This window comes from Indicator indicator, chromosome 7 (assembly GCF_027791375.1).
Source record: "Indicator indicator isolate 239-I01 chromosome 7, UM_Iind_1.1, whole genome shotgun sequence".
Classification (NCBI taxonomy): domain Eukaryota; kingdom Metazoa; phylum Chordata; class Aves; order Piciformes; family Indicatoridae; genus Indicator; species Indicator indicator.
Genome location: NC_072016.1, coordinates 14,438,003 through 14,457,995, shown reverse-complemented (window position 1 = coordinate 14,457,995; position 19,993 = coordinate 14,438,003). Strand labels below are relative to the sequence as shown.

Here is a 19,993-nt window from a genome sequence, read left to right as displayed (position 1 = left end):
AAAATAAAATAAGAAGCTGAAGTCCATATAGCAATATTCTTATGTTCCCTTGATATTTCCGTAAGTTGTAACATAAATTGTTCTAATTTAGGAGCAATGGATTACTCAGTAAATGAAATTCTGAGCTTCTAAATTATCTTTAAAGGTTTGATCAGATTTCTATTCCATGTCCCAGAAATAATTAGCCATCTATTACAACCTACAGCTCATCTGTCTCTTATCTGCAGTACTTTAGACATAATCTTCAAGATAAATACATACCAATTGTTTCAGCAGAGCCTTCATGAGACATGAAATCACAGAATTATAGAATGGTTTGGGTTGGAAAGGACCTTTAAAGGTCATCTAGTCCAAAGCCCCTGCAATGAGCAGGAACTTCTTTACCCATGCCAGGTTGCTCAAAGCTCCATCCAACCTCACCTTGAATGTTTGCAGGGATGGGCCTTCTACCACCTCTCTGGTCAACCTGTGCCAGCATTTCACCACCCTCACTGTAAAAAATCTCTTCTTTATATATAAATCCACCCTCTTTTAGTTTGAAACTATTATGCCTTGTCTTGTCACAACAGGCTCTGCTAAAGAGAGTGTCCCCATCCTTCTTATAAGCCCTCTTCAAGTACTGGAAGTCTGCAATAAGGTCTCTGCAAAGCTTTTTGTTCTCCAGGCCGAACAACCCCAACTCTCTCAGCCTGTCCTCACAGAAGAGGTGTTACAGCTCTCTGATGATTTTTGTGGCTCTCTCCTGGACCCACACCAACAGGTCTGTATCATTCTTGTCCTGAGGATTCCTGAGCTGGACACAGCAGTCCAGGTGAGGTCTCATCAGAGCAGACCAGAGGGGCAGAAACACCTCCCTTAACTTTCTTTTCATGTATCCCAGGATACAGTTGTCACAAACGTCTAAGTTACTTATTTCAATAGGCTTTGAATACCAACAGTACACCAATGTAAATGCATTATTTTAGAAATCAAGGAGTTCTGGATTAAATAAAATCTACAATATTTAAAATCTTTCAAACTCAGTTGGATTAAGAATGTATTCTATTCAATACACATCAAACCAGATGATCCTTTGATGTACCACATTCGTCTGCAAACATATAACCAAAGCATACATTTTCCAATGATTTTATATTATTAATTTTTGTTTACTCTATGAGCTCACATAGCCTATATATAGAAAATCATCATGTATTTCTCTCATGTAAATCAACATCCTGTACTATAGATCCTTTCCACAATCCTGTCTCTCAGGATCACTGAATAAAATGAAAGGTGACTTTAAAAGGAAAATCTGTGTTTAGTTTAAAAGCCCAACTGAAACTAACTCACAGTATTAGGCAACAGTGCAGGGAAACCACTAACAGTGCAGAAGTAACTGACTTCTATTACCTTTTGTTACCTTAATTCAGCCCTGTCCCTGCTTGATAAACAGACTAAGTGGCAGAAAATCTGTTCATGCCTTAGGGAAAGGTGACACTCTAGCACACTATAGAAACTGCACATTTCAAGAGGAGGTAGTATGCATTGGCTACCTGATTACAGTTTCCTACGTTTATTAAATAAACAGAAAAAATGTCCAACACAAAATAATGCCAATTATGTTACTTTCATGTTCAAATTAACTAAAAACAAAACACAGAAGGAAACGTTGCCTTGCTGAATTCAGTGGGGTAGAGATCCTTCAAAGTCACTCTAAGCATAAGGAAATATGCAAAGTCTGAAAGTCCCAGTGAGAGCTGCTACCAACAGAAACACCTAAATGCCTGTATCAGAGAGGGGAGTGTATTCAAATTGAAAGTTTAAACACTTCTTTTTGAAGTTGAAAGTATTCCCAATATGTTCACATACTACAGTATCTGCATTATTAGGTTTTTATTACTCTGTTTCATGGGAGAATTGCAAGTTACACTCATTGAATTTTTGCAAGCAAATTACTTTCTCTGAGACAGTGAAAATCTCACTCACGGTACCACAGATGAACACCTTTCTCACGCTGTATCAAAAAAAAGAAAAGAAAGAAAGAAAAAAAAAAAAAGGAAAGTCCTATCCCTTTGTGTAAGTCCCTAGTGCAGAACCATTCAACGACATCTTGTAGGTCCTCTTTGTCAAACTCCACATCTTTCCATCAAGGCTCATGCACTCTGAAACCTGTTTCTTTTTTTTCCTTAATATCTCTGTCAGTGATTTAAGTTCCCTCCTAGTTTGACATTACTGGCAAAGGTTGAGGCACAGGGCAGGCTTCATCCAGGCTCCAGGAGAGATTGTTAACTCCTTCCTACCTACGACAAAGTTTGTCAGGCATACAAATAACTCCTCAGAAGACATGGACAAGATGAGGAAGCAATGTGTTGCTAACTGTACTTTAAGGTGAACAAATTTAACATGATGTTATTATTATACCAGGGTCTGTGGTGACAGTGATGAGGTTTGGGCATTTCAACCATCACCACATAATAGCCAAAAATACTAACAACAGTGAGATTTTTTTGTAACTAGCTATTGCAAGCCCTTGAGTAAGATAAAATCTAATGTGATTACTTGATGCCAATGCAAAGCTAGCTTAAATGTTTTTGAATGAGGTAGTACTTAATATTTTACTACAACTCATAGAAATAGTTTCCTATTTACGAACCCATCGCTGGCATTATCTTAGAAACATAATTTAAGACATATCAATCCTTGTGATTTTTATGAGCTCATTTCAGTAGTGTAATCCATGAAATGCAACATGACAAAACTTGCTTAACTGTACTTGGGTTAACTTCAGCCTTGTACATGCAAATGCTCTAACACTCACAGGTCAAAACCAGGCTTATATTTAATTGAATTATACTAAGGCTTCTCAGGAAAACATCTGTATCAAGGAATTTATAAAGTCTCAGAGCAAAGGTTCAACAATTCACACAGAAAGCTATGGTATATGCTGTTGGCTTCCAAAAAAATTCTGCAAGTAAGTACCCATGTGACTGGTATTTGTGAAGGATGTAAAATTATGCATTTCCTATGCATATGGCAGGCACAAAATCTGGGTCAACAGACACTAAATAAAATCAGCTTCAGAAATAAGTCGACAAAGAAACAATATGAGTAACAACTGGCTTTCCTGAATTGAACTGATCTGACAGTGAACAAGCCATTCATACGAAGAGATGGCTAAATTTAGGTGCGACACAATGATACAAATTTCATAACTGACCTATCAAGTAAGCTGTTCTGAATCTCTCAGCAGATGATCAACTCTATTTTTAAAGCTTTAATGTATTTTGAAACACGTTTCCTAAACACAGGAATAATTTCAAGCTCTTCAGTAATACTTGTGAAATTGGACAGAGTAATTTCAGAAGTATTATTCACATAGGGTGCTAGTTAGGTTAAAGCATCACCTGGCAGTTGCCCATTTGGAAAACACTGAAAAAACTGAGTCAGAAGCTGATGCATGAACATTTAAAAAGATCAAGATAACCTGATTTGCAGATGCATGCTTCATGACAAATTTAATCAGCATTGAACCTAAAGATTTTTTGCACAACAGAAAAATGCACTGCAGATATGACTACCCACGTTTTCAGGCTTTATAAAAAAGTAGCTAAGTGTTATACTGAAACTGGCAGTGATAGAAGCAAATCCTCACTTTCTAGAATATTTTTTGTCACCAGTTGCAAATCTGACTAAAATATTAAGCTAGCCTACAGAAAAATGAGAACTGAAGCTCCACCTCTGAATACATAAATGCCAGATTAATCATTGTGCAGCACGCACTCTTCTCATGCTGTTTTTACTGCCATGTAATGGACTAGCTGTTTTTAAAAAAATACTGCTTCTTCATAGCTATATACATGGTGATAAACCTGCTCACATAGACAGTTGTTTTATCTGACTCTTGCCTTTTAACTTAAACAAAATACCATCAAATCCTGCAGCAAAACCTGCAGGTGACATTACAAACCAGTCACCAGTTCTTCAGGATACACTGTTTCAGCCAGTAGGCCATTCTCCTTACTCCACAGCAACTCAGTTGCAAAATAGGAGTTAGTCTAGTCCAATAAACTGATACATAAATACACATCAAAGTGCACTCTGTGACCTAATACAAAAACAATCACAAGGAATTTCTAGTTCCTTTGGGCTGCTTTGTAACTTCAGTTTGAACTGGAACCAGGAATGAAACATACTAGCTTGAAAACTGAGCAGGGCTTGAAAACGGACCATTAATGAAGACACAGACTGGTGATTTTCAAATCATAAAAATACCTTACAATACTGTAAAACATTATCATACTACTTAAGATTGAAATTCATGTTCAAACCTTTTCAATTCTGATTCAAAGTGCTGGTTGGTGATCTCAGAGTCCTTTTACATTTGCTCTATATTTAAAACAAGAGTAAGCTATAGACAAAAATGTGAATTGCTGGCTCATAATCCAAAACCAAAAATACTGAAAGCAAATAAAAATGCTTTTAGACAATCATACATGACACGTAAGACCACGGGGCAAAAAATGAGGGTAACCACATTTTGTCACTGGAGAACCACATCACAAATCCTAAGAGCCCATGAGCAAGTGCTCAGAAAAAATATTTCCCAGCCTGTGATAATGCTGCACTATCTTCCCGCATCTAGAGAAGTCATGCACACTATCTATGCTACTGCTTACTAACTGTTCTGCTAAAGACACAGAATCATGTAACCAGATCATGCCTGATAGTAATAATAGTGTGTACTTGTGGTAAAAGAAGTTTCACTGAGGCTTCAGAGCACCCTGTCATACTCCAAAGGGAATTTTAGGCACTTTGTTCACTTCACTTTGGACAAGCCCCCCCTCAATGGATACAGGACTATCTCCAAAATACAAATCATGGTTCCCAATCTGGGCAAAGCACCTAGAGTTTCAAAGTATATCACAACTCAGTAAAAGCAGAAGAATTAGACACTCACTCCACATTTCTGCCTCTGAATTTTCTTACAAACTTTGATCAGGAAAGGACAAAACAGTCTTGCTTCAACCACTATTGCTGCCTTTGAGTCCTCAATTTCTTCCTCTAATGATGCCTAACTGAAGTGTGCCTTTTACCTTTAGCCTTTCTGCAACACAAGGACAGAAGCTCAGGATGAACAGTTACCAGTTGCTTCTAACACTTCATACTCACTTATGAGGCTCAAAATGAATTTATATCCTACCTCCAAATTCTGTTCAACCTAAAGGACAAAAAGCAGCACCACACAGAAGTGATTTTGCTTTGCAGCTAGGTGTCTCAGTGCAGCTTTTACCAGCACAAAATAATCCTAGGTCACCCTGGCATACTGCAGCATCAAACAGAAACACATGAACGTAACAGCTCTTGTTGGTCACTGCAGCCAAAGACTACATGCTAGTGAGATGTCTTTGTAGGAAGCCCTCTAATAAGTTTCACGGCCAGCACAACTTAGAATATGCTTTAACATCTACCAGACAATAGCCTGGTTATGATGGATTTCAAGAGCAGAGGAAAAGAGAAGTTGCTCTGAAACTTTTTTACACTGATGTTCAGGGAGTACTTGCTGACCTGCAATTGTGGGTCCAAAGCACAGAGTATATCCCACTTACAGATACATCAACAGAAAAAATACCGTCTTATCAAATTCCCCTTAGCTACAAAATTCCCATCATTCATTCCCTCATATTTTTTAAATTGTATTTTACTTTTTACATTAGTTATTCAGTCAAACAACTGTGGGCATGCAGGTAGTCCTCTGACAGGCTTTGCATGCAGACTCAGTGATGTGAAGATCAGAAGATGAAGTGTTCAGAAAAGGTCTACCATATGCTTAGGCAATACATTGCCAAGTTAAGGAGTTGATTCAATAATTTTTTTAAAGGGCTTTGAAACACTACACATAACCACAAGCTCAAGGATTCATAAGTACAGTATATCAGGAGACTGGCAGATCATCTATTCTGTTGAGCTCTACTTTGACCTATTTCACCACATATAAAACTAATTAATAGGCAGGTAAGGCTATTTTAATTTTAATAGAATTGATCTTATTAATCACTCTGGCATATCCAAAAGAGTATTCAAGAAGTGTGAAGACACTCTTAGAAATCAACTCTTGAAATTTTGTTAATACATATTTATATGGAGTTCAATGAGAATGTGAAAAAAAAATTTGTTAAAGTGTTATGGGGTTTTTTTGGGGGGGTTGTGGGTTTTGGTTTGGGTTTTAAGAGAGAAAGATGGAAATTGCCTACCTTTCTTTTTTCTTTTCCTTTACAAAGATTAGAAATATGCTGACAATTCTCCCTGGTTTTGCAAAGCCCAACAGTACATGGCATAGATTACAACATACTAACACATTATATTAAAAGGTGAGAGTGATGAGCCTTTAACAGGTATTGTCATTAATCTCATTTAGTTAGCCACTAAAGCCAGAAAGACGTTGAAAAAAGTTTCACAGAGACTGATGAAAAAAATAAATTAATTAATCTTGGCCTGCTATACACACAGTCTGCCTATTTAATGAAAGGTATGTTATATAGCCGATTTAAGCCTCATTTATAATTCAGTATGTCACTAAATTTAGAGATGCAAGTTAGACACCAGCAATTTCAAGTCCTCCACTTGAAATGTAAAAAGAAAATCAATTCAATCAAATACAATAACAATTAATTTAGTCAAACACAATCTCTTCACTTTACATTTCTTGAGATGTAGAGCAATCCTTAGGAGCTAATTTACTTTCCTATGCACTAAATAATCCAAATTGTGCTAGCTGTACCTTGATTCCTCCTATAAAGGGACTTGCATTTCACATTCCTATTCCCAGCACTAGAAATCACCTGCAGGTTCAGTCTGTATGTTGTTTTTTTATGTAAATTACACCAAATAAAATTAAATATCAATATATGCTATTAATTTTTATATCATAACCACAAGTGCTGCCACTCTTCTAGCAGGATAGGAAACACCATTCTGGCAGAGACACCTGTGCCAAACCAGCAAATAAAACACTGAAGAAAAACAGGAGCAGAAATGTGTTTTCATGGAATCTGTGTACAGCCCACCAAAAAACAAACAAAAAAAAACCCCCCACCAAAACAACAAACACTTCCTCTGTGAAGCATGGATGCATCAGGAAGATACTAAGATCTGGATATGAGCAATTAAGGATAAGTCAGATCTTGCATATCCTGCAATCTTCAGCATTTAGTATTACCTCATGCTACTTATTTAAACCACTCACCACAAGCCCATTCTTTAGTTCTGATATTTAAGTAAGTATGTTGGTACTTTATTTCATGTCATGATTCTATAAATCTTCTCCCAGCACTACAGACCATAGATTAAAAATATATTCCACTTCACGTAATGAAATTAATGGAATTTCAGTCACTTCACAAGACAGCTGGCATCAATGGCTTCCACCACTGGAAATCAATGGATCATTTTATGTTCTATCCTTATGCCACTGCATATGGCACTACTCAATTCATTTCTTTGATTTGTATTGTTTAGCAAGCAAAACCTTGATCTTGTGCAGAAAACAATGCTCCATTTTACCTTCACACTTTTGTTCATTGAAACAGATCTTGACATTAAATGTGAGATTTTAGACTTCAGCTTCACACAGCAATTCACAGGCATAGCTGATCAGGTAGCTACAGTTTTGATTTTAAACACTGCTGCTCTTATAAAGTAGTAGCGTATTCCTGTGGTGTTGGTTGGACTTTTTTCCAAAACATTCAGCCAGGTGTAACTATTCTTTAGCTCATTTCTCTTAATTATTTGTAAATAAACACTAGAGGTTAAATCAGACCAGTGCACACTTCTTTTCTAAAAATCTCCAAAGTCAGCAATACAAACTCTCCTTCAGAAAAGTCAGTAAGATAACAAGACAAACAAGATAAATAAGCTACAAACAGAAAAAGAAAGGACAGAAATATGCAAAGAAATTGCATTTTATATGTTTAATATGGATAAGAGATTCATATCATCCCTTCCACCTTTTACACCCTCTCCCATCCACATTTGTGGTTCCCAGATATGCCTTCTTCCACTGTGCTGCCTGACTCTCTCCTTTACAAAGGTTCCTCTGACATAAGTGCTGTACAATATGAAACTGTAATTATATTTAACATTTTGTTTCTAAGTTTTTCATTTTAGTGTGGCTTTTGCAGACATCAATTCCAATCTGTCTAGGCTTGCTAGCTGAAATAGCCTCCAGGGACAACTCAAGTCTGAAAGCATCTCAGCTACTTTCTCTCAGCCTGAGCTACGAACACTCACAGGTAAAGCTCCTTGAGACCTTCACACTATGTTCCCAGTACTGTCTTGTGTTTTAGGAACAGCAAGGGAAGATTAGAGCACAGTTTGCTCCAAGCTGGCCTCCAGTACTAGGCTGAATACACAAGGTCCTTGGGCAATGTCTGCGCCATCCCGTCACAGTCCTTATTTTGGACTTCTAGTACTGATTAGCCCCAGCCTTGCACAAATGGCCAGACAGCCACCTCCCCTCAGCACTGGAGGACCCACTGCAGCTGTATGCAGCCAACTGCAAAGTCACTGCATGGGAAATTACCCACTTCCCATGCAACATACATTTCTCTTCCATCAGTTCCCAGCACCAGATTCCCCATCCGTGTACCCCACGTTTGCACCTTTCCAGCCCTACCCACGCTCTCCAGCAGAAACCACCTCCTCTCCAGGGAAAGCCAGCAGCACCCCGCAGCCTGCTGCCACACAAACTGCCTACTACAGTCCCCTGCAAACGAACTCTCTGTATCTTCCCAAACAGGTAACACAAATTCATAGGTCTCTCTGCCCAGTTTCGCTAGTGTATGTGCTTTTTCACTTCTTTCAGACATCTCTGATCATGAAAACATCACCCAGCTCCAAGATGCATATCCCCTGTCCCCATGCACCTCCTCCATACCCTGATTCACTACGTCCAGGCCCTGCTCTTCTTTCCCCAGCTCAAACTGAAGGGCACTGACGTGTTCCTCTCAAAAAGGAAAGCTTAAGAAAATCCTCTCTAACATGCAGGAGACGTCATTCGGCAATATGCAGAATTGAATGGAAGTGGGGGGGATTTTAAAAATCACCAAACTAATGGCATTTCAGAAATGCTCTGAACACCGTCACATTTCCAGAAGGAACCTCACCGAGGTAGATTCCAGACTGCATTAGGAAAGGTTGCACATAGAGAAGCCCTGCAATTACTGATGAAAACACCCAAAACACCCGCCCACCCAGGAGAGTTTCGGTCCCGTTCTCAGCACAGACCCGGGGGTACACCTCGGGGAGATGCCTTATGTCCAGGATCCCTTCCATCCCGGGACGACGGAGATACCGGCACTCGGTTAGGGCGTCCACCCCCTCCGGAAGCCGGGCAGCGCCCCGCTTCCCCGGCAGACAATGACAGAGGGAAGCCAGCCCGGGGGCTGGGGCACGGCCGCAGCCTCAGCTCAGCCTTCCTTCCCTGTCAGCACCGCCGGCCCGAGAGTGACAGCCACGCCAGCTCCACTCCCTGCCTGCACTGCGGCGGCCCCTTCTCCCTCCGCCACCCCACGGGGGTTCGGGGTGCGCCGTCCCCGTAAAGCTCGAGTCAGGAGGCCGGAGGTCGGGCCTCCGACAGTCTCCCACGGGGAATGCGTGTCCTCTGCGAGCCTGGAGCGGCCGCTCCCACCGGAGGCGCTGCGGGCAGCCCCGCGGTGTCTCTAGGGAGGAGCTGTCAGAAAGCGCGGCCGGGCCGAGCCGGGCCACGGTCCCCCGGGCGGGCGGACGGGCCGGCAGGGCCGGGTATAGAGCCCTTGCCCGCCGCCCGCGCCGCGGCCCCCGCCGCCCCTCACCTCAAGGTGGGTCCCACACAGGCCGTGTCGGTGCTTTCGATCTCCTGCAGTATCCGATCATGCTCAGGGAGACTCTCCGCCATCTTGGATGGGAGGGACCCGGCAGCCGTGCCGCTGCGGGAGGTGCCGGGGAGGGACCGAGGGCGGAGGCGGCCGGGGAGCGGGGCTGGGGGCAGCGGGAGCCGCCAGGGAGGGCTTCCCAGCACGAAGAGAGACAGGCGGGCCAAGCGAGGGTGAGGAGAGGGGGAAAGGGGCGGGCAAGGAGGAGCAGGTCGCACCGGGCCCCACCCGCCTGTTTCGCACCGGGTCGCCGGTGCCCTGGATAAGTGCTGCGCTGGGGGCGACCAGCAAAGCCCCTCTGTCCCTTGGGCGCTGGCGCCCGGTAAGGACCGAAGGCAGCTGCCCCTGCCTGCTGCCACCCGTTCAGCCTCGCTCAACGCCCTGTTACAGAAGAGATACCCACAATGCGACCCCTCTCCCGGCTATGCTGCGGACGGACGGACGGACGGACCTCGATGCAAGGACGCCTTGAAGGCTTACCGGGTCCAGCCCAGCCTTTTCCTCGGGGCTAGTTATGTTTTCCTTGCCGAAGTGTTTTTTTGGGTTTGGTGGGGGTTTTTGTTGGTTTAGGTTTTTTGTTTGATTGATTTTTTTTAATTTTATGGTTTGTTTTGATTTTAACTGGTCCGCTCATGAGCGTGCGGGTGGTTGTAGTCCCAGTAGGGAGGCGACAGCGGTGTGGCGACGGCCGCGGAGCGGGCGGCACCGATCCCTAACGCGGAGGCTCTGCAGGGTTTTCTGCGTTCAAATTTAGTCACCAATTTGTTTCCTTCCTTTCTTTATGTGGCAGAAATTTGGGAGTCGGGAGTAAAAAATAGAACAACAAGAATTGCGGAGTTTTTGTGCATTGACTTGCTAGAAACTAGTCTCACTAGAAACTGACCTGTTGTTTCCTACCGCCCTCAGGAATGTCTACAGCAAAGCTTAATTTTTCAGTGAAGGAGGAATAGCACATTTTCTGTTTAAATAATGCACTTTGTAGTTTCTGGCCAAAGATTAACTAGCCCTTGTTTTTTTGCATGCTCAGGAGACAGAGCACACCTACTTTCTGGGCAAAGCTATCTGTGGACAAGTGGGAAACCAAAGTAAAGAAATAGGCCTGAAGTGTAAAACTTCACTTTTCCGGTGAGGGACTAATAGCAGTTTACAACTATGAATGCATCAATGGCCAGACACTAGCCAGCTACAATTGCTTGGCACCCTTCCAATCACTATAATTAAATTCATCATTTTTTATGCCCAGGTACAACTACACCTGGATACTAGTTAATAAATGGCACCAAAAACTCTGGACATCTTATCTCTGCTTGTGGATTTATCATATTCAGTGTTGATTCAAAAGAATTTATTGATGACACTTACTAAATCACAAAGAACTATTCCAAATGTAGACAAGTACCTACAATGTGCATGCTGCAGAAAGAAAATAGGAAAAATCTTACAGGCTACCACTACAGTAGTAGTTCCTTCAAGAAATCACTCAGAAATTACTTAAATGCAGCAACAACCTTCCCACATTCCTTTTTTTTTTTCCCATCATCAGGTTACTGAAGTAATGGAAACTGGACATACATTTTTCGGGGTAAATTAAATTTTCTTTCTTTAGCTTGGTAGTCACTGCAACCTGACGCCTACAGTACCAGCAGGCTATTTTTAAAACTCTTCTGCAGATACTGAGAGTATGCTTAGCCATATAACATCATAATCTTTTACATGTTACTTTTTTGTAGAGAGGAATAAGCAAAGGATATTTTTTTTGTTGCACTCTTACCATTAAGCAGTTTCCATAAGCAGTAAATATTTTTAAAATATTAAATTCTTCAGATATCTAGGAATATTAACAGTAAAATCTCATGCAGTTGTGTCTTTAGTGATTAAAAAAGTGGCATTTATTAAAAAAATTAATTCTTGAAAAATGTAGCTGTTAACATTAAGCTAAAACCATTTCTACACAAAAGAGCAAATTTCCCCTTTTCTTCATGTTTAAGAGTAATTTCCTCACAGAGACTCTGCAGCCAGCCTTCAGTAATAGACAGCTTTGTCCTGCTGAAAAGAGCTGAGTAGGTGACCTTGGTTTGTATTTTTTCTTTTAGGGCAAATCACATAGTAGTTAAATTCAACTTTCCTGTAGATTTCAGAGTCAAGAAAGGCTTCTGATATATTTGTCTGGCTGAAAGAACAGGTATAGAATGGAACGAATCGATCATGAACAATAAAGTATTATCTCAAAGATGCATACCTTAGGGTGGTTCCAAGAGGCAGCTCAAAGGACTGGATCTCAGCAAGGGCATTTTCATATATCTGATCTTTGTTTTCTTCTAGATACAATTCTGACAGATTTGACTTGCTTTTCCTTGCCATAGATTAGTCTAACTTTAGGAGAGGACTTTTATTCCGATTATTATCGTTGGCTAAGTGACTATGTAGTCAGCGAAACCAGGCATGAAAAAAGAGATCCTGAGCTAACCTCGTGACTCCTGAGGACTTTGTGTCCAAGAATGGTGCACAGCTGCTGTTATCCTGTCTCTGCTGGTAACATTTGCCTCGTATGCAGTATGCAGGCCTGCACAGTCTTGTGTGTGTGTGTGCGTGTGTCCAATTTATTTATCCTAACAGGAAGTTTACTGTAAAAATTAATATTTCTGCACCCTTGTAACAGCCCACCCATAATAAATATTAACCTTGACGTTTAGTCAAGCACTAGACATTAATGATCTATTTATCTGTTAAGTCTTATGAGCTTAAAAAAAAATTAAATTATTTTTATTCTTAATTTTGCTGTATGAAAAGCCTGCACACACAATAAATTAGTTGGATTTATGAAGGTTTCTGAGCCTTGTATCGGAGACTGTAAAAGCACAGAAACTTTTATGCTCTTGTCTTTTCAGCATTAGTAGAGGTTACTTATAATAACAGAGTGCAAAAAATGCTCTGGGATTACTGTGGCTTCCATAAACAAATTTTTTTCCGGTTCCTTACCTATGTGGACTGAAAAGAAAATGGAAAAAACTACAAATGTTGAGAGTGGTGGTGCTGTCAAAAGTCATTATGATGACAGCAAAGAAAATACTTTGCACAACTGCCACCAAGTACTTTAATTTCAGGCAGTTACTTCAAACATGAGACTGGAGTTCTAGATCTTTCAATTTAAACAACTTTTTAGAAACCAATAATATGTGGCAGTCAATTTGTATTTGGATATTTCAAAGGTTTTAACAAAAATTTGCCTCTTATTTCAATACTGCTCCTGACAAAATTGATGAGAGTCTTGACACTCACGGTACAGTCAACAGTTAAATACAGGAAACCAGAAGTTACTCATTTCTGACCAGGATGATATGTTGTTTAATTCACTTCTCCATATCTGGCAGGAACACTGAGGAGTTCATATTGATAGCAGTGGGAAAGAGCTCTGAAGGCTACAGTGAGTTGCATACAAATCTGTAACGTGTTCCCATGAACAAGCTGCTTTAGTCACCTCTTTATTTTTAAACCAAAATGCAGCAATTTCTCTGTTGGCATTAATTTTCAATACATTTCCTGCTTTCCTGTTCTAAATGAGGTGTAAGCCATTTTTGCAAATTTCACAAGAAATGGGAGCCTGTGATTGACCCATCCAGCCACTGGATGTCACACAAATGCAGGCAAAAGGATATCATAACTACTAACCTTGACTAACACCAGATTCAGTGGTAATTTATCAATTATGAGGTGACTCTAAGTAAACTGCAAAAATTATTATACTGAATAAGCTGAAGCTTATTCACATGATAGGAGAAAGTTCATCTACCTCTGCTATGGCAGAGCACAGGCAGGCCAGGTAAATCAGAGATGCCTTGGAGAGATGTCACACAGTGTGTCTTGCAAGAAAAATAGGATGCAGTGATGGGAGCATGTATACAGAGTGCTTTTGTGAATGTTTTTATGCAATTTTAAGTGAGGTCAATATTAGCAGAGGTTTTGAGTACAATTTCTTCTTTCTTTCCCAAGAACTCATGCAGAAGCTTGCTTTGGGAATAAATCAAAGTAAACCATACTCTGGATTTGTGATGTGAATGTTGTTGTAGGTATCACTGCTGTCTGGAAAAAAATGTGTTTAATAACAAAGCAATGTAAAAAGCAGCAAACAGATAAAGTGAATGACCAAATAAACAGGTAGGTGTTACAGTCTGTTTGGTTGTGGAAGTGGGTCTTGAGGTACCTTGGTTCTTTTTAGAGGTAACTCTAGGGTTACCCAACCAGGGCCAAATTGCATAAGGCCCTGTTGGTTGTCTCCCCAAAGTGGTTTACACTCACACTAAATCTATGTAAGACCATGACATGTGCAGAAGGATCTAACAGATAGCAGTGGATCGAGCTGATCCCAGGAATCTGCTCATACCTCCCAGAAGCCATTTCTCCTGCAGGTAATCCTGCTTCATCCCCATGTTATCTGTCCAACCTACACTCCTCTCTGTTTCTGTCTTCTGCTCCTCTCTACCTTTTCCATAATCCCAGTGCTGATTAGACATGCCCAAAGTACACATCTTTCAGTCATATGTGAGCTTTTCCTTTTTCCAGATGATTTCATGGCCACTGTCAAAAGGCTTTAGGGAACTGTCTTGTCCACAGAAAGAAAGGCTTTTTTCAAAAAGACAAAAGGATAGATTTCATACTGTGACACAGAATTAGAGAATGGGATAGGTTGGAAGGGACCTCCGGAGATCATCTAGTCCAACACCCCTGCTAACAAAGGTACATCTAGATCAGGTTGCAAAGCAACACAACCAAGCAGGTTTTCAAAGTGTCCAGAGAGGGAAACTCCACAACCTCTCTGGGCAGCCTGTTCCAGTGCTCTGTCAACAAGATTGTGAAGCAGGATGCACAGGCTTATCTAGAGCAAAACCACTTTCACCACGTCCTTTCTCCCTTTCCTCCCCTAATTCCCACTCTTCCCCAACCTCAATGGGATACCAGAGGGCTAAGAACTGCTAGTTTAAATCTAGCCTGACTCTGTTAATGCTTGAAAAATGCATTTTACCCACATGACAATTACAAAAAGAGTAGCATGTGCTGTAGTGTAGTCATCCCTAGTGTAGTAATCCCATCATAGATTACTTTTTCTTTCAAATTACCAATGAGAGATTAGCAGCAGCAAGTCATCAAAAGTCTGTTTAATTTTCTTTTCCAGTTGGATTGAAATCCGTTTTGCATGAATCATGGAAAAAAGGGAAGGGGGGAAATGTCCACTCTCAAGTGGGATTACTAAAGATAATTTTCATATGTAATGCCATCCATAACAAATTACTTCATTGGTCATTGCTCAGATATCTCCTCTTTACATCCCTCCACAAGGGCAACAATGGCATTAGTCATTTCTCTGGCATCTCCTGCTCTGGTGTTGCCTCCATTCCTGGGCTCATCCCCAAACTGAACACTTCCAAACAAGCTCATTCTCCCTAGAACCTGTTCCACTTGTGCCACCTTCTTTTCTGGTAGCCAGACCCAGTTCTGCCTGCCTCTGAGATGAAGCAACAGCCCAGTCAAATGTTGCTTGGGAGGGACAGGCAAATAAGGAGCTGCTGAAACTACCACTGACCTCTTTTGCCTTGACACATTTACACTTTAAGAAATTTTATGTAATCTGTAACCTGAATAGCCACCTGAGCTTCTTGATGAGTACTGCCATCAGAGACTTACTACGAGGAAGAAGGGAAATTTCACTTGTTTCTTGCTTTCTCTACACCCCCAAATACTTCTAATTACCAGCATGCACTTACCTATATCCTACCATCAACAGTACAGCTCTGTCTAGCTCAGCCTGGCCCATCTGACCAGGACAAAATTATTTTCTCAAATATACTATTGAAAGTTTGGAATAGGAAGCCCAGACAAATACAGTGCTCAAGGCTGTCACCAGGAATCAGGTACCTTTGCCCAAGCAAATGTATCAAGAGTAGCTATGCAGGAACAGTGATGTAGTAGTAAACCCATGTACAGCATAGGCTCGACTGAATGGAATGCTTGGAGAGTGTAAGATTGAGTTGGCTGCAAAACTTTGAAGACTGCAAACTCTTCTCTACAAACATGGACTTCTGGTATCTTTCTAGGCCTCTTCATTTATCACACACACAAAAAATTTATTCTCTAAATGTTTCTCTTTTTTTAAATAAAACCTTGCAATTGTGTATGAAATAGGAGTTTTATAATAATGTTAATAGAAGGCATAGTGGTTAGCTATTTCTTATGCTTTGATCTTTATAATCTACTTTTTTTTCAGATTAAATACTTTGACATATTAATAAATATGATATTAAACTTCAGAAACTAGAAGATAAACTCTCCAGATTAGGCAGAAGGCCTCTGTGTATGTTTTGCAGCCATTTGCTGCAAATGAATATGTTTTTTAGTTGTCACAAATGCACTTGATTAAAATAGTTTACAGGACAAAGTGTGCTTTAGTTTGTTGCATATGAAATTGTTATTTCTATTTTTAAAATAGCATTTATTGTCAAGTATTGCATAAACACCATAGGACAAAGGAAATGTGTTAAGAATTTAGTACTCGAAGTACTACCGTGACTAATAATCTGACTTTTCTAGAACTGAATGGCTGCTGTCTCTCTACAATGCATTACTACTAAAACATCTGTTTAGCAAGCATCTGATAAAATGTATTCTTTTAAGGTGGCTGACTTTCCTGATTACTCCATACTGCCAGTATATTACTTATCAGCACGGAAATTACTGTGTTTTTTCCAAGCATTTAAGTGAATTATGCTTTGTGAATTGTAGTAAAAAATGTGCACAAGCATTTTGGTTTGTTCTAGTTACAGTGGATTTAAGAATTGGACAGAGTATCTAACAATCTCCAGCAAAAGATTAAGGAAATAACATTTTATTGCATATTTACACCTGTTGCTTTGAATTATACTAAACAACACACACCTCTCCCATTAGGAGGGCAGCACACAGAGAATCACAGAATCATTAGGGTTGGAAGGGACCACAAGGATCATCTAGTTCCAACCCCCTTGCCATGGGCAGGGACACCTCACACTAGATCAGGCTGGCCAGAGCCTCATCCAGCCTGGCCTTAAACACCTCCAGGGATGGGGCCTCAACCACCTCCCTGGACAACCCATTCCAGGCTCTCACCACTCTCATGGTGAAGAACTTCTTCCTCACATCCAGCCTCAATCTCCCCACTTCCAGCATTATTCCATTCCCCCTAGTCCTGTCACTACCTGATATCCTAAAAAGTCCCTCCCCAGCTTTCTTGTAGGCCCCCTTCAGATATTGAAAGGCCACAATGAGGTCACCTCGGAGCCTTCTCTTCTCCAGACTGAACAGCCCCAACTCTCTCAGTCTGTCCTCACAGGAGAGGTGCTCCAGCCCTCTGATCATCCTGGTGGCCCTCCTCTGGACACGTTCCAGCATGTCCATATCCCTCTTGTAATAGGGGCTCCAGAACTGGACACAGTACTCCACATCACTAAATGCCTTTGATATTCCATTGACATCTTTATTGTGCCTAAAAATATCAGGAGAGATCCTCAGCCAGTGCTGATATTATCTTTGTAACCGTCAATAAAGCAATTGAGACTGCTATCTGAATAGAGGCATTTCTGTCTGACAGCAGCAGGAACCAAAGGAGAATCGCTCTCACCATACATGCTTATATAATGCTTGGTGTCATAGACAGACAAGTACTAGTTCATTTTCATTGCAACATACAGGCCATCAAATAACGCTCAGTCCAGCTCTGGGCACACACAAAAAGTAACTAACAGTTCACACTAGAGAAACATATCTATTATGTTCTAACGCAGCATATGAATTTCATAGTTAAAGGAGGCATTGCTGAATAATGCTAGAAAACATCTTGCAGAGACAGACACCTGACTGGTGATGGCCAAGTGACCTTAGCTGGGCAAGTTGCTCTATCAACTGGACCACAGTGACTGACAAACACCATACTCACTCTGAGCCTATCTTCACTGCAAATGAAAACTCTTTAACTGAAACCACTATGAATAACTCACTCAAAAGTTTGATCATTTTTACCACGGCCTATATTCTTTAAATACTTTTTTTGGGGGGTGTGTGGGGGGAATAAATCCCTTGTCTGAAAATAAGCTTGGATCACTTTAGCTGACAATTAATTAAACTAAATAGCTCCATAGGTATTTTCAGTCTCTCAGGTTCTTATTTCAGTTTAGTTAGAAATCCCATCTAACTAAGAGTAATAACTCTGCCTCAAAAGAAAAAAAAAATATTATCAAACAGCTTTTTTTAGCTTTTTGCACCAGTTCTCTGCAGGTTAGGCTTATACTTCTGCCGCTTACTTCACTCGTACTTTATCGAAGTTTGCAAGAGGGTATAATTAACATGAGCTTACCACTGTGTGATGATTGGTATTTTAATTATCCTGCTAGTCAGACCTGGCCAGAGGAAATCTTCAGAACTAATTTTTTGTTGAACAGCCCGTGGCCAACTGTTCAGTAGTGTTAATAACACAAAGAGGGTTTAGAGGAAATATCTTGACAATATAGCCTGCTTTAGATAACCTGGGGCTTACCACTGTGAAAGATCAAAAAAGCCCCCGTTGCCAAACAGAATCATACTTCAAGAGGAATTTTTTTTTTTTTTTATTTCCCAGAAAATGAATGCAGGAATCATTACTTACAGTATCATACTCTACTATTTCCTACCTATACTCAATTAACATAGCTGGTTAGACCTTGTAAATCAACACTAATAGATCTGAAAGGACCTGCTTGGTTTTTGAAAACATTCCAGGCCACAAACAGTTTTTCCAGTGAAAACTGAACAATTACAATGCAACACTGTTTTGGTAAGAAAATAGGAAATTATGCTAAACAAAAGGGAGTGTTTATTTAAAAATTCCAAGGCCATTAATTCATATTAAGAGACTGTGCTCAGAGACTACAATCAAAAGGTGATGTGAATCATTGATCACAAAAGGATTTCACAGATAAGGAGCAAGTACTGTGCTAGGTGATTATATTATATATTAACAACTTTCATGAGCAGTTTTTGCTGATTCATTTGGCAGGAAGTGAGCTGCCAAGAGAGATTTCTAGGGGAGGAACAATCAACAATATTTTCATATAAAATAACCTCCAGCCACTGTATTGTTCTCATAACATTTGATAATGAATGCTTTCCTGTTTAAGAAAAAAAAAACATAAATCCAAAAACAAAGGCAGATCTGGTATAGTGTTACATGGCTATAAATATACATACAGTCTGGCAAAGTAAGGGAGGGGTCTGATCAATTAAAAAAGTGGAAAGCTGTTAAGTACTTTTTTTGAGATTGCTGCACAGTTGGGAATTAAAGATGTAGTAACTGCTGCTCTTCTTGGAAGAAAAAAGTCTGTGCACAGCTGGGATTTCTTCCAGAAAGCAGTACTTGGTTTCCATTCAGGAGACCAAGACTTCCGAGGACACCAAAGCTGATCCAACCACACTGGGGGCTAGCACCATGATGAGAAGCTGCAACAAATGGTAGGGAAGCTCAGTGCTTCAATGATTGAGACTGAATCACCATAGGCAGACCCAACAAAACAAGACAGACCCAACACCCAAGGACACAGGTATCACCAAGCCAGCCCCAAGGCCACCAGCTTGTCCCCAGCATACACTTCACTGTATGGTGGCAGCTTGGCCCTATGATTCACACAGCTACAACAGCAGCACAGCAAGCCAAACCAGCACGTCCCTGCCACTCTGCCAGGGTGAGGAAAGGTTGATGGGGCTGCATTATGTGTTGTATTATAGCTAGTCCACAGCAGGTTAGCATGGTGAGCCCATAACTCCTGTGCCATCTGGTCCCTGCTGAGGATGCTTTGCCCAAAATGCCAGCTAGGGTTATTCAACTTTTCTTAAACTCTTTCATTGGTACCACTGATACAAACATACCCCAAAAAAATTACAAATGCCTGTAACTAATCCAGTTATAACTCAATCGTGGTGGGACTGCACATACACAGTGCATTTTGGGAGAACATTGTAGAGAAAATAGGGTGGGAGAAAGAGCCACAGAGAGTAAAAGATGCTGCAGTATGTCCTATAGGCACTCATTGTAGGTTCTGCTCTAA

At 40.7% G+C, this 19,993-nt stretch overlaps 1 protein-coding gene across 1 annotated transcript in view; it reads right to left on the bottom strand.

Annotated features, from left to right (window-relative positions):
• EXOC6 (exocyst complex component 6) overlaps positions 1-9,919 on the bottom strand; it is an 87,499-nt gene extending 77,580 nt beyond the window's left edge. Inside the window, exon 1 of the mRNA XM_054382485.1 lies at positions 9,831-9,919. Coding sequence (XP_054238460.1) covers positions 9,831-9,913 — 83 coding nt within the window. The 5' untranslated portion in view covers positions 9,914-9,919. The remainder of the gene's footprint in view (positions 1-9,830) is intronic.
• Positions 9,920-19,993: the final 10,074 nt, after the last annotated feature.